The following is a 16,707-nucleotide window of genomic DNA, read 5'->3' as shown; positions in this document are numbered from 1 at the left end:
ATGTGTGTACGTTTGGTTGTCTAAATATAAGAGCTAATGGAATTCGGGGCATTCAAAAGTCCATCCTATGTCAATGTTTGGAATAACTCCAATGACTTGTGTATTCCATTCCTAGAAGGTAACTATGTACATCCTTTTACTGCGAAGAATTGGATTTTCCCTGGAGACTTCTTGTAGATGTGCTTTAGCTCGCAGGCAGCCACCGTGAAATGTCGACCTGGCACATGCCTCGCATCCCATACATGTTTTGCATTCGAAGCGGGCTACCGGTGTACAACTACAAGTACCTACAGGCGAGTGCAAAGCTGCACTCAACATTGTAAATACCTTTCAACCCCACAAACCTCGTAATGTTAACCTCTAAAACCTCCATACAAGAATCTAAACATAAAACTAATCCAGTGACAAAGTTTTGAAAAGCTTGAATGTATTGGTGAATGATTTAAAACTTAATTTTAGATTATAATTTAATACTCCTAAATTATCCCCAGCTGGGAAAAGTGCTAATTAGCTGACTTAATGTTAGTACTCAGAATTTTCTTAATTGGGCAATTATGAAGCGCCTAACTTGCTATCATTAGTGTAACAAATGTTGTAGTCACAAATTATTATACTAACAAGTTCATAATTTTGAAAATGCAAAACCGAAATGTTCTGTATGTCTGTATCAGTTGTACATATGTTAAGATACAATAAGGGAGGTTCATAATTGAATTCATGTCCATGTAACTAGAATCATCTAGTCATCTAGAGATACAATGTTGTCATCTAACGATATTCGCTGCACGTATATTTTATATACCTACCACATGAACACATGACTACGAGAATTCTATAGATGGAGTAATCTTCAAACCGCAACCAAGTGTGCCAAGCGAAATGTGAATGAGAAACTGAACGTAAGCATTCAAAGCTGTTAAATACTGTTAAACTACTGTTAAATACCTCCACCCATCTCAAGCTCCAGATGCTTCAACATATATTAAATTGCATATGGTGCTTATTTCGCGCAAGTTTAGAATTTCAGAAATTTAATATTAGCATCGAATTATTGCGCAAATGTAAATAACAAAGTTGAATAAAACGAATTGAATCTGTCGGAAATATACGGAAAAGCGGAGATGGCAAAGAATGTAAACAGATACCGAAAACGGATATTAGTTACGCTGGAAACTCTAGTTGAACTTGAACTCCGCATTAAAGAAACTTTATTTATATTGAAATAAATCATCTAGTGTGCTTTCAAGTGCACTTATATTAATGTGCACTAGAAGTAAGTAAAAAAGTTGCAATTTAGATGCAGACTGCGCAAGCTGTGCAAGTACTCGTAGTTCGTCCGGCATAATACGCAATTAGCATCATCATTAGCCTCATTATCCTGCGAATGAAACCTTAAAAATCGCTTAATAACACGGATGCTGAGTGCACTTGTGCATTTTATAAACATATTTCTCTATTAAATAACAATATTATACTTAAGTATCCTCGTGAATATTAAATTAAATTATATTCGTATATTTTCGCATTATTATCTCAATAAAAAAATGCACAACAAAAAATTTAATTTAAGTGATTTGCATCTCATGTTTTTCGCTTTAAAAGTCCTCTCCGAGTGGGATAAAACGTTAAAATATCACGTGGCAATTACACTAATGGCAAACCATTCGTAATCGTAATCCTCGTCATTAAAAACCAGAAAAAGCTTCTCATTGCACTCTCCAAAGATGTAAAATCGTCGCCGTCGTCGCCAATTGCATTTTGATATTATGAAAATTTAATGGCCAACTGATTGGATTGCCTCGTTCACATCCGGTCGATTGCGACGCCATCTCGCAAACACATCCGCTTTACCTCCCAACCCCAATTCGACATTTACTGTGCGAAATCCGCTTGCTTTTCAATGTTTTATTCTTATAATAAAGGCAAAAATCTGCATCTCGTTTATATTCTACCAATCTTTCTTTTGGTGCTTCAGGCACTCGTATATCTGATACACCACTTATTTTAATGGCTCGAACATAACGTGGTTGCACGAAGTCGTCGTGATATTGGAAAAAATAAGGATAAACTGGTTTTATTAAAATTTGAGCGTACATTCAGCGTAGAGAAGTTATAACTTGTATTATATCTGAGTGGAGGTGCTGGTGGAAGTTTCCGTGTGGCGAACGGAAGTCGTAAAGTGTTGTTAACGTCGCCCTGCTAAATTTAGAAATCAAGGTTTCGCAAAGGTGTACGTTGTTTGCAACCCCACGGACTTTTTCATAGCTTTGTGCAAAAAATATTTTTTCCAAAACACTATTTCAGACAAAATCTGCAAAAGATTCAGAGAAAATTCTCAGTAAAATAGCAGTAGAAATTATATTTTCCTCTACCTAGGCAATAAACCAAGTGTTTAATAATGGATGGAAATGTAAGAAACATTAAAGAAATTGATTGAAAAATACTTTGATAAATGAAGTGCTATTATTTCGAATGCTTAAAACTTGAAAGGTCAAAATAACGATTTTTATTTTATTTTTGCGTTTCCGTTTCATGTTCACTGCTACCCCAAAGTCTTTGTGCTGACACGGTGCAGACGTGTGACTGATTAACGGCAGTTTGTTTTCCGCACGGACGACAGAACGAATGTCACACGAATACGTTACGTGCGCGTCGTCGTCGTCGCAATCGTTCGACCAGTTTTCAGCTTCGAAGGACATTTCACAACCACACCGCACCGCCATCTGCCGTATCCTCCATTGGACAATACCCAACGTCGATGGTGTGTCGGTGATAAAATGTTTTTGCGACCGAATAGCCGGAAGTGTTGAAAATTCGCCAATTCCTTCGCTCTAATACGCGGATTAGGCAACAAGCACAAAAAAAAATTGTGAAAAGCAAAGTTGGTACAAAAGGAAAGTTTTTGCTCAATGCAAGACATTTTTATCGAATTTACCTTCGCCGGTCCAACGCCATCGAACACGATAACCGGATAACCACATAAAAAGATTACGCGATTCGAAAAGTTGAGGCGTTCGCAAATGTGAAAGCAAATTCGCGCACGAATTCCCTAAGGTGGAAAAGTCGAGCTGGTTTTTTAAGTCGACTTAGATTTATATTCACACTTTGACAATTCCATAAAGCAATTTATATAGATATCTGATTAAAAACGCTTGACTTACTTGGCATTATTCAATGTGATTGGAGTTCTGTTGACGTTAAATGTGCATTCATCGTATAAAAAAAGGATACATTCGAAGCGAGCCACATTTTGAGCCGATCGCCAACAGTTTCTGGATTGGATCGTAGGCGACAGCCGTCGGTTGAAACGGAAATCCATGACGGAATGTCTATAACAGAAAAGAATTCATGTATTTTTCTAATATTATATATAACAATCAATTAGGTTAATAGGTTACAAAAAAAGTTTTATTTCATGAAGGTAAATTGTAAAAAGCCGTAAAATTAAATTAAATTATTTTTTGTTTATTCTATATTATTATTCATTCTTTTTTATATTTACAGTGGAAATTATTTATTCTACTAGCCTTTATTTTTTCCTTACGCATAAATTTACCACCTAGTTTTTATTACGCGCCTCAATCGTGTGACGCGAATAAAATTTCACAAAGTTTTTGTGACCTTTCCCGTTTGCACCAGTTTTACAATCCACAATATTCTCAGTTTCAGTAACCCTTTTTTGCTTTTGCAAATACAATAAAGTTAAAAACAACATCAAACACACCTACAAATAACACCAAAAATCACCAAATATTAGATATTATTTCAATGCATATTCAAAAAATACTCTTTGTTGAAAACTGCGCATGATAGATCGTAAATTTCAATACTTAAAACTTTGAAAAGTCATAAATTTATAATATACCTAAACATCATTCAAAACTTTTGCCGGCGGCGTAAATTTAATGCTTTCTGTGTTTTATGTATTTTAAGACAAGTTTATCCCTCTTCCATTACATTTTACATTTTCAGGAAACTGAATGAAGCGAGTTTTCAGTGCGGTGTGCGAGTTCTCATCATACTTTCTGATGATGCGGCGGCGGTTGGCAATCAAGCAAACTTTTAAGTTCGCCGCCAACGTAGTGAAATGAAAGAAGAGTTGAGCAGAAATGAAGAGGGCTGAAGGAGAGCTAGGTGAAAATGCTGCACGTCGTCGTCGTTTTGAATTAATTTTAATTAATCAACTTGTTGCGTTGCCTTTGATCTCGTCTTTATCTCAATCGCGACTCATCCGTCTCAGAACGCCCCAATTGGCAATTGAAATGTTTGATGAAATCATCGATTACATTAATATTTGCAGTTTACGCTGAATGACTTTTTAATTTTTCAAGTGATGTTTTATAACAGGCGTTAAAATAATTTTTTGAACGCAAACTGAAAATAAAAGAGTGAATTATGTCTCTGCATAAAGTTGAAAGCCACCGCAATTGATTCAATCAAGCCCATTGTCTTGTGCGCGCCCTCGTGCCGCTTTTATTGCATCACGAAGAGCCCTTACCGGGGAGAGATGTACGACGTAAGCCGCAAGTACATTTACTGTCGCGGACGTTTACCAAAAAGTGAGAAGCTCCTAAGCCTTACTACTATTTTCATTTTTTCAACAAAGCTTGCAACTGGGAGTGATAAAAATACAAAATATTTATAACAAAATACTTTAAAAAAGTAAGAATAAATTAAGCTATTAACAGAATTAATATTTAAATAAATCATTTTATATGAAATAATTTAATACCCTGTATATCAAAATGAATTCTGTATGCGTACAGTATGGTGGCAGACTGCGACAGTGAAGTCTTCTCAAGGCAAAAGTACAGAAATAAAAAGAAAAAAAAATGTCAAGGAAGTCAAGAATGTCCCGAAACTCACGGAAAGAGAAGAAATGATATTCTACAATATACTGCACAAACCAGGCGGCGAAGTAAAAATGAAAAACTATTATAAAAGTTTGAAAACTTGCCACGCCAAGTTTAATATTTAATTTTGATAACACGTACAAAATGTAAAAGAAACTGGTGTCAATTGCAACAACTTTGCTTTACCTGTTAGTTCATAACGTAGCTTGCATTGTAAAAACTATAAAACTTTTAATAATTTTTAAAATACGATACTGAAGATCGTTTTTTGATTGTTGTTGATGATATTTAAAGTAACATAAGCTGAAAAAAGCTTTATTTCAATTTTCTTCGACGTGAGAAAAGCTATTCAAGCTCGGATTAAATAAACACCCTACTGCTGTTGCCACTGCGCAAGAAATGCCATCACAACATCACCTTTTCAGCATGACTCACTAAATGTCGCAAAGTGCCCGGCGCCTTCACCCGCACGTCACTTTGCAAATAGCCCGCACGTTTTTAAGAAAATTGAAACGTCTCTCAATTTTATTCACCTCTATCCCCAACAAATTCAATTCCAAATAAATGCTTTCAAACGTAAATCTAAAAATATTTAAAATTATTTATTGACAAATACATGATTCGACGTGCAAAAGCCGTGAAAATTGAATTAATTACCAAATTTATTACATGCTGCAAAATGTTGGTAAGCTTTTCATCGGCACACTAAACATGATGAACACCCCAGAGCGGCGACTACTTTGTACGTAGCAAGTGTAACGTAATTAAAAGCTTAATTACGCAAATTCCTCGCCCGACGTTGTGCGCAGCGAGTCTTTTATAATCAACGTGCCTGGAAACGCTGCATGTCAAAGTGGCGCAACAAAAGAATTCAATATGCTAACAAACAGCAAACAACTTCAAAGGTGTTAGATTATATTCTATGCAATAACAAGCAAACTATAGTCCGTATTTTTGTTTTGACTTCGTTAAAATATATAATCGATTGCCGGTTACCTCTATTATTTTTATTTACGAGTTTCGCAATCGAGCTTGTTTGCGCGATTTGTTGCTGCACGTTTGAATATTAGCTATTAGCCGGAATGTTTGCGTTCGTCGACGGAATGTCAACATCACGACTCCGAGTAAGGGGAGGATAATAATCCGGAATCGAAAAGTTTTTTCCGATTTTTTTTTCTTCTACGCACTAGATTGAAATTTAATCACGTGACAACGCACACAAGCCGTAAAGCAATATTGACTCAGCCATAAAACATTTTATGAGAATCTATTTTATCGTGATATAATAACTTTTCTTGCGAATTAAAAAAAGAAACATTTGTTTACTCTCAACAGATATAAGCGGATAAACCGACATAATAATAGTTGTTTACGCACCAATATAATAATTTTAAAATACTGCCAGAAAGCAACATAACGCGCGAATGAAATTACGCACAAATCAGTGAACGCAGCGCTGAATTTTCGATTAAACACCATCACGCACGACCGATTAATCCATGTTTGTGGCTGATATGCATTCCCTGCAGCCGAATGTTTGTCCATTTCTGCTCGCCGACGCTACAATACTGCACGCTTTGCATGTTTGGCGGGATTAAACATATTATTCAACGTGCAATCGAAACAATATTTTATAAAATCCGCGAAATATTGCACATCAATGCGCATAAAACAAATACGTTTGAATATTGTATTTGTATAGAATTTAAATTAATACCCCCACTGTGGGTTGTACTGATTATTGTAAATTCGTTGTTGATCATGAACGTAATGAATGTCTTATTATTCATCTTGGTATTACGTGCATTGCTAAGTGATTAGAAATCCGGTTATAAATTAGTCTGCGCATTAATTCCACCGATTTGATTCGCGGTTGCGTCGAGGAAATCAATGCAAGATGATGGCAGACAATAGAAATACAATTGAGCGTATCGCGCGGCGCTTCGCTTAATTAATATTCATACTCATACAGATGGATGTTTTGCGTCAATTAGGAAAGGCCCACAAAAGGGCTACACAATTAGCAACGTGCGCACAAATTTACTTGCATTCCTAACCTAACTTAGACCTAAATCAACAACCAAATAGGATTATTTAAATTAATTAACTAAATTCATCAAAGCTTCATAAAGGCATAGAAATCCGATCGATGCGTTTCTGATTGCCGAATATTGACAAGCATGACTGATCCTTTGTGTGATTCACAGTATTGCAACTCAGAACACAGTTCAGAAACTCTCAGGCGGTTTTAACAGAATTATCACAACCGGACATGTGCACATTGGTTTATCTCATCCTAATACCCTTTCGTGACATAACGTGACCAGTGCATATCCTTTGATGTGGAAACATGTGCCATGGGATTCTGCACGTAATCTAAGGTAAACTTAGGTTAGGATTAGTTAGCGATGTCGCAATTCACATGGGAGCCAATAATAAATAAAGATAGGTTATGTTTGGTATTGAATTATCGTGTAAGCGTGGTTTATGGAAGTAAATAGTTGAAGTTCAAGGCTAGTGAAAATTTTTTGGCTCGATTCCCAGCGCACTGACGACAGTACCAGGAATCTAGGTTACTGGAACAAATGAATGCGCAGTGGATCCTTCGACTGTGCAGATATACCCTCTTTGAAAGGACACAATATGTGCAATATACGATATTACATTTTTCAAGGACATAAATCTTTTTATCAAGCAAATAACAAATCTGGTTATAACTGAAGAACGGCTGGGCCAATTTTTAATATTCTTTATTTTTTATATTTGTCTTCATCACAAATATCGGAATAACTATTCAAACAAGAGAAAATGTTATTAATTTTTTTTTCAGTGGGGTTATGTCTTTTCATATAATAGTAAAAGAAAACACATTTCAGGCAATCTATACTACAAGAATAAAAATAAAAGAAAGCAGTCACTGTTGGTGTTAATGTGACAATTAAAGATAAAAGCTCCAATCCCCCTATTTGGAGACAATAGCCAGACCAGATGAACACCGCAGATCCTGGGCTGAAGGACATAGCCGCGTGTGTCTTATGATAGTTCGTTAACTGCTCTATCAGTACGACGCACGCTGAGCTTTGTCCAACAGCCATCAGCACTTTCATTAGCATCGCCATCGATTTTTACCCCCCGACGTTGAACGCCTGAAGACATTTAATATCCAACTTCCGACCTGCCACCGCCGCCTCAAGTCACACCTGAACAAATTTAAATATTGTACGGTGCGTCGTCAGTCGATTTGCATAAGAATGTGAGGCGGATAATAACACATTAACACATTTATTCATTGCTTTCACGCCGGAGTGGAAACAAAGTACACGCCGAGCTTATATGGTTGTATACATTTATGAGACGCTTCTTCGCTACCCGCTTGGAAAATCATCATTGGGCGGCATTCAAGCTTTTCTATTCTAAATATAGACGACACACACACACACATTCACATAAATTTACTACAGGTATGCTCAGTGTTCTCTTTCATGCCGACGTGTGTGTCTCCCAATGTTTCTCTTTGCGAAACTAAGCAGCGGCGGACTAGTGTATTGTTGTGTGTGGCGGGGTATGCATGCATATACGATGGTGACGTCGTCGGGCGGTGGCGCAAAAGGGCGAGAAACGGCCGCTTTGAATATTTTATCAATAACATCACGGCGCATTACGGGCGCTGCCGCCGCAAGCAACTCGCTTACAATAACTCTCGCGGAGGAAACTCTATCCTTTTCCTATTCGAAACGCTGATAAAATACGATAGCGTTAAATTAAACTATTTACGTAGATTAAATGTAATAGTTTGTAAAAGCTGTGCTGTCGAAGCTAAAATTATCGCGCAATTGTGATGTGTACTTAATGCCATTGTAATTACAGTTTGTAATTGCAGTCGAAATAGTCGATGTAATTGTAAATGTAATTGTGGCAAAATTGTATCTGTAATAACAGTACCACGTTCAGGTAATAATCGTATTGTTGTAGATGAGGTTGTTTGATTAGAACGTCACACCAAAACGTGTTTTGCTGCCCCAATTACTTGACCACCATCAAAATGTTTCATTTCCAGCATAACGCAATGTATATTGCGTGTGGAATACGTCGACTAAGCATCAATTAGTCAACTAAACAATACAAAACTACTGCTACTGTTTCCTGCAACACTTTGTATGTCACGTGTGCTTATTGGGTAAACATGCAACTATGTATCATTTGAGGTTAGGTCCAGTGGGGTTAACTGACGCCATCTTGACAGCTAGTGCAACTAGTGCTGACCCAATAAAATGCATCGGTCGTGGAGGGGTCTAGGACGAGGCCTAAATTCCATTGAATGCAGTCCACCTAAATATACAGTGCGGTTGTGAAACCATTGTATGAATATTAATAGAATGTTCGTTAGCTAGGCAACCAAGAGCACAAATTGAATGAAGGATTAAATAACTGACTTTGTATTCGTGGAAATGTTGCCACGCCACATGACAAGCTTAAGCCAAAGTTCTAAAGCTCGAATAATACGAATGCAACAGTAAACCTCTATAATTGAATAAAGCGCGGACGGACAAGAAAATAGTCATATTGTCACTCTTATGCGCGTTCAAATAAAAACTTATTAATATAGATTTAATTTTAAATTGATTTTATTAAACTCAACTCGCAAATTAAACTTTTATTACATTTAAATTACAAATTTAAAATTAATCTTTCTAAATAATTAAAAACTCGAGTCGTTTAATAAAAAACTGAAATAAAAATCGAACAAATTTTATTTCGACAACTTTTGATTAAATTGTAAATAAACAATGTGGCCAAAGACGTATACCGAAACAAATTGAATATTACAGTTCAAACGCTGAAATAAATGATTGGCATTCGCAATAAAACTTTCAAGCATAAAAAAATGCTCAAAATGCGCAACAGTAAAATACAAATTTCGTTTGCATCAATTCCAGAATTTTCGATTTTTTTTTGACAATTGCAGCCTATTCATAGTCATCTTTACTGTCAGTGTTAGATTCAACAGACAGACCTTTGCAATGTAGTGGAAAGAAAAAAAAAACTACCCGACAAATTCGTGTCGATTGTGGGTGTCGATCGCGGTGCGGCATCGGCATAGCGGCGTGCCGGCGGTTCCGGTGGAATTAGCGCGCGGTGCTGGCTGACGGCGGTGGCGGCACAAAGCGCGCAGCGTCAGTGGTTGTGTATCGGGGACGGCGTGGCGAGCAGGCGCGCTTCTATTGACCGTGCCACACCATCCCCTCAAGCAGCGCGCGGAACGCGCAAGCACTCGTTCTCTCCAAGTTCACCTTCCACTATAGTCAAAAACCGGCGCCTCCACCAATATTTTTCATAGTGTAGGTATTTTTGCACAAGAAAACTTTTATTTTTTTCGAAAATGAGTTTTCAGTCTTGTTAAATTTTTATAATTTACTGCTTTGCATTTTCTGCTTGTTTTAGTTTATTAAACGAACTGAAAACTTCAAAGATTTACTTTAATTAGTTTTCCGCCTGTCGTTTCAATTTGCTTCGCAAGAGAATAAATAGAGAAGCACTACAATTTAAAATAAGAAATATATTGCGTAATAAATATATTTCAAGTAATATACATTAAGTTCTCTGCCTGCGTTATATAAATTTATATTAAATTGTACATTACTGAGTTTGAATTAATTTTTTACCGTATTTCGTTGAATTGTACAATTCATTTTGTTCATCTTTTGTGTAGCTTCCATATTTTTTTCTTTTAAAATGCGAGTATTTCAAACGTTTGGGACGTTTCGGAAAGATAGGGGCTTAATTTCTTCCTCGCGTTGCTTTCATCTTTTCATCTCGCGTGTTGTGTAATTGCTTCGTGCGTTCTGTGTGCGTCTGAACTTATCTGCGCGTCACAAACACAAAACGCTAAACAACCCCACACAAAAAAAGCGCACATACAAAGCGTTTCAAAAACTTTTTTTTATCCACAAAATGTTTGACGCAAAAATTGAGAATTTACGATGAAATACATAACCGGCCGGATAATAGTCCTGGTGGGGTTGTAGCATGTCACTTCGTGTCAGTTCAAAAGCGCGCTCGCAAAAAAAAACACTAATCTATTGCGAGAGTAGTAAAAGTAAAAGCGACCGCCAAACGACAAAAGCTGAAAGCGAAGCGAGCGTCTCAAATTCAAAGCTGTGCCTTTATAAAAATGTGCTGGAATGACATCCGCCTGATAGGATATAATAAAAAAAGAAACAATAAAAACTCAAAAAAACTCTTACGCATTTTCAAACACTAGCCACACTGTAACACTTTATATATCTTTTTTGCGATAAAACTTCTTCTCCTTAAAGCCATGACCAACTCAATTTAATGGCAATATATTTTACCCAGGGATTTTATGTTTGGAATTTTCAAAAGCCGATCAGCGACATTGATTGATAACATTCTTCGACTTGGATCCATACAACGGAGTTGGTCGTTTTGTATACCACATAAAAATAAACTTTTTAGTCGCGTAAAATTCTAATTATGGCGATGACAAAATAATAATGATGTATCACCGCGCAAATGCATATTACAAAGGGAAATTTCTTATGGGCGAAAACAAAAATGAATGTATGATTAAAACCACAAGTTTCAATACAGTAAATATTGACCGTAGTGACACAGTTTCGTAAAGCTTTTCCAGCTGTGCGGAGAGCAAAACACAAAAAAGCGCCAGCTAACAGTGGTAACACGTGTTTGGATGCGGGCCAACGCGGAAAACGATCGGCATCCGTCGAGAGCAAACGGATGAAAATTCCACGACTCGAAACGTTTTTGGCATTTCGAATCTCCAACAATGCCGACGCCACTCGGCGCGTTAAAACGATCAAAAACTTGCGAGGCTTCATGAAAAGTTCATATTGGATGTCCGCTTTTTATTCATCATCGATTGCTAAACGTCAAAAGTGACAAAAGAAAATTTTTCACATTTAATTGAACTTAATTCGCATTTTCTACATGTTATAGGTGTTGAAATTTATGATTTGTCGATTCTGAAAAGAAATTATGACGCATTGCCGTAAAAGTTTGCTAAATTATTAGTTTCCGTGAACTTTGCTTGCGTTTTGATGGGTTTCGCCAGTGGGAACGCATGCGACGTTGTTCATAACTCAAACAATCTTAGCAGCGGAAAACGACGCTGTAAAATATCGTCTGCAACATTTGAGTGAAATTCATTGTTCTGGCAGAAGATATAAAATAGCGTAATTAAAAACATAACTACCCGAGGCCAAAAAAGAAAAGAAAAATGCATATAGGGTAAAACACCCAATCGTTGGCACTCCTCCAATTATTGGCACTTTATGTTTTAATTCGAAAAAACAAGGAAACCATAGATAATTCAAGTTTGATATGCATTAAATTGTACAATAGTATATTTTTTCTGTTCAAATTTGACTACACTGTTCCAATAACTAAAATGGCGATTTAGATACAACAGCGGATATTTTGTGTTTGTGATTTGGTGTAGTTATTTTGTTTTTTTCTTAAGGTGAGACCTTTTTTAATCATTGTATATCGCAGCTATTCGGCTAATAGATACTTTTGAATTAATTTGATATGCTTAATTACACGTTTAGGCAATAGATTCAAAGATTATTTCCTGAATATATCTTTTATCACATTGATTTATTACATGTGCCAACATATGGATCAAGAATTTATCAAAATCCTATTCTTGGCACCCGTGCCAATAACTAAAAGCTAATTATTGGCAGTAGTGCCCATAATAGAATATTGAGGGCTAATATTGTTTTTTTTTTATTCATTTAGATAATGATCATGATAGTCATATTAGAACTAACAAAAAGTTAACAATAACAGAAATTAACTTAATGTTACTTTTTGGTTCTAGAACATTGCGAACTAGGTAGGGTATAAAATAGGGATGTTGAGTATTTGTTTTTAAGTAGGTTCATAATCCGACTCATTAATATTTTGTTGGTGGTTAAGCATAAATGTTAAAAGATCTCAAGGATAGCCATTTAAGTACTGATAAAGTGAAACTAGTAGCTTGAATAAGAAAAAGTGTTTATGTTAGGCATAAAAATTGAATTACAAAATATTTTTATGCACATTTTAAATACCTACTATAAGATAGATTACTTATGTAAATAAAGGCAGATATTTAATTAATACAATATTGCTTTAATTATACGTTAAGTAAGTATTTTCAACTTTATTGATAGATAGGTACCTACATATCTCCTACTTGAACTACATGCCAATAATTAGACGAGTAGGGGCCAATATTGAGATTTTCTATGCCAATAATAGGATTTTCTGCAGTCTTTTGGATTTTGAGCATATGTTTATTTATTATTATTCAATCACTTATAAACTGTTATAAAAAACAAAGATTAAAGTATTTTCTTTGATTTTGTCACATGTTTTGTTTATTAACTAATGTAAATGGGATTTTATGACAATATAATTCCAGACTGACATGCAGTTCTCTCTTAGAGTGCCAATGATTGGGTACTTTACCCTAAATCAATACAAATTAAATTCTTAACTACCACACCTAGTGTAATATTGCTTATTATTCAGGCATGGCGTCAGTCTGCAAACGGTCGAGTGTGGTTAGTGACGCATTAAGGTCTAGGACGCGCCCCACATGCTACACAACCCTTTCTTTGAACACTTCGTCTACGTCATGCTTCTAATCCTTTATTCGACCCGCGCTTTTATTTGCCATAAAGAAGCTCCTATGAGAATATTATCAGATTGTAGTCTGAAAATCATTAGCCATTAAATAAGTAGCGCCATCTGTGTACAAATTCCTTATCTTTATAAAATATGAATGAGGTTAGAATTTAACGATAGTACTAAACATTTGATAACTTAGATTATTATAGTACATAAGCGAGGCATTAAAAGTTATTTTTTATTGAATATTACCCAAGATAGTGGAAGAATACACATAAACTATCGCATTAAAAGGTAAAATTACCGATGAGAGAATGAATAACCTACGGAAGTATATACCTTCCCTAACAAAAGCATTCCATGAGTATTTCAAGCATCATGCATGATGCAAAATGTAGACTTCCATTTATATTTGCCTCTGCACTCGCGTTGGATTTCATCCCACACCCCACGCGACTTTGGCCTTCAATAGCACCCAAGCATCACGAAAGCGAAGATACAATTCTCAAAGCATGAATGTGAATAGCTAGACCTACAGATATTCTTTTGTGCGTTATTTTCATATACGTTTTGTACTTTTTTGCATTTCAGTACGGTGCTAGTTCATTTTTAGCAATGAATATGCTCTGACATTGAGGAAAACAAAGCGCGCTTAGATGAAGTCGAGAATGCGATGGAACGAAAGCACTCGGAAACTGAGGAGTGATTCATATGCTGAAAGAATGATCCATGGTTACATGCATACCTACATTCAGTCGTGGTCGTAAATATGCATTTGGAGAAAATTGCGAACAAGATGGCAAATATGGCGGGTGAAATTTCTATTTTCCAGCTGCTTGCACTTAAAAAAAAGCGTAAGATGTCGCCACTTCTTTGAATTCGCGATTTTACCTTTTAAGAATTTATTTTCTGTACGATATTTAATGTTATTCACATCAAAGTTAATAAGAAAATCCGTTTATCCTACTGAAGACATTTTGTAAATTTGTTTTGGAACTTCCGGTTTATTTTCGAAAATCATAAGTCCTACTAAAACACATTAACTCACCATTTATGAACAGCAGCTCTGAAGCTGTGTCATTAAAAGCGCTAATTCCGCACTCGACGTTCAAGTTTGCTAATTAATTTAATTCCCGCTAAGAACTGACGAGCACCTTACGTAACATTATTTTAATCGCGCAACGTCACCAACCAGAAGATACAAAGAGAAAAAAATTGTGCGACATAAAAACAAATAAAATTAGATTAAAATAACATTAAACAGAAAAGGTTGGTAATTAAAGGAAGGCTTGAAAACCTAACCTAACGTAACATAAGACGACGAGGAGATTTAGGAAATGACATTATGTTACTACACCCTACCTGGGGTAAAATATCACATCCGTTTTTCTGCGTTCGGATATTCTGGCAAATATCCATTCATTAAACCGGACAAAACGCTGGCAGATGTGCGCAAGATTAGAAGTAAGCGAGAGAAAACTTGATTAAACCTGCGCCGGTAACAAAACCAGCAGAGAGGGCCGTAAAACACCAACTATACGAAACGTAGAGACGCAAGAAAATACGAAACGAAGGAAACCGTGCTGTCTCGACGAAAAAAATATATCAACACAAATTTGATAAGGATGAACCTTCGAAAACTGCGTAGACAGAAAAAATCACTCTGCACTCTTCAAACTTCGTAAGTATATACTTATTCTATATCCAAAAAAATAGAATAAAACCGAATTGTTTTCCCTGTGATTTGTTGGGCATTTGTTAAATCGAGTTTGGTGTAAAATGTATACGACTAATGCCGGTGAAACTTTAATATAATTAAACCTTTAAGCGGGAAGCCAACCATTCGTCCTGCGAGTGCTTGGCGCGGGTCCTCAGCAGCACTTGACTGTTCTAAAATGAAACGATATCTGCGCGGCGCGTACGTGCAGCGTTTAATAATGAAAGTTGCGGAACGTCGAGGACTGAAAGCTGGAAAGCAAGTAGGGCGATTCGCCGGAACCGAACTGAGCGACTACGACTGGTCCTTACGACAAACGACATTAACGGATAAATCCCGCCTGCCGGGTGAAAAACACATCCAGACGGAAATATTTCGAGATACAAATGTTCAGTGCGAAATAAAATATTTCATAATAAAACAAGTATATCACGTACAAAAATAATACGCAAAACATTTTATAAATAATTATTCCACGGGCTGAAACCCAGTATTAACCATATCAGAACATGTGCCAGATTCATCAAAGCAAAAATATTTTACTTTCCAAGCTTCCACTCAAAAACCAATGAAATCAACAAACGCAGGTGGGTACTGGGAAACAATGCAGACTATAATTATATTATTCATGCATGTGTTTTCACGTTAGAGTTTTCCTTTGTGTTCCGCATTTCTAGAATTTCCACGGCTACACATTTTCGTCTAGTGCGCGCGATTGTTTTTGTGCTCGAACATGCGAGAATTGTTAACATTATTAGTGCATTCACCAACATTCAACTACACTTGGCTTTGTCTATGTATGTATGTATAGGTATATAGTTTTCTTCCAAATATTTAGCAAAACCGTGTTTTTCGTATGTGTGCTGTTTTCTACGCAGAAAGAAAACTGAACATGCCATCGGTAGATTATCTCGTGCACGAAAACGTGAAAATGTTGAAGGTTTGGCCGCAGGTGTGCTACGTCGTGAAATGGTGGAGGCGCCGACAACATTCAAAGCAGGTAAATGCTAAGTAATCCATTACGAACCAAGAAAAACACTGAAGTATTTTAGACGGCCACTATTTATTTTTAATCACCTTACACAGAAAGCACAAAACGGTGTTTAAAAATAAATATTAATTTGTGTTGTTCTATTAAAACAAATTTGTAGATTATAACTTTAGACAAAGCAAAAACTAATTAACTCAAGTCTTAGATGCAAGATAATATAGGACACAATGGATTGTTCATGATTATGTATATCTAAAGTTTTCGTCTTCAATAGATTCTTGCTTCAACAAGTAATCCTACAAGTAAAGATTTATGCGATGTATCTTACCTATGATAGACTAGCAACATTGATAAATGTAGTAGAAACTACAAACTCAACAGAATATTAGGAAGGAAATAAGCAATTACTTGCTCACTTCCAGGAAATAATGAGAAACCTGCCTACTAACTTTGGTGATTATTATGATTTATACGTTAATGATCATTTG

The 16,707-nt window shown here is 36.1% G+C and overlaps 1 protein-coding gene across 4 annotated transcripts in view; it reads right to left on the bottom strand.

Annotated features, from left to right (window-relative positions):
• Tomosyn (syntaxin-binding protein tomosyn) overlaps positions 1-16,707 on the bottom strand; it is a 62,945-nt gene that overhangs the window by 23,426 nt on the left and 22,812 nt on the right. For all 4 annotated transcript variants that reach the window (XM_065313218.1, XM_065313220.1, XM_065313219.1 and 1 more), the window contains exon 2: positions 3,232-3,329. In XM_065313218.1, coding sequence (XP_065169290.1) covers positions 3,232-3,329 — 98 coding nt within the window. The remainder of the gene's footprint in view (positions 1-3,231; positions 3,330-16,707) is intronic.

This window comes from Atheta coriaria, unplaced genomic scaffold (assembly GCF_025399875.1).
Source record: "Atheta coriaria isolate IRGN ID8LTWV9N9 unplaced genomic scaffold, Caltech_Dcor_3.1 hic_scaffold_10_pilon, whole genome shotgun sequence".
Classification (NCBI taxonomy): Eukaryota; Metazoa; Arthropoda; class Insecta; order Coleoptera; family Staphylinidae; genus Dalotia; species Dalotia coriaria.
The sequence above is the reverse complement of the archived record's forward strand: the minus strand, read 5'-3'. Positions and strand labels throughout refer to the sequence as shown.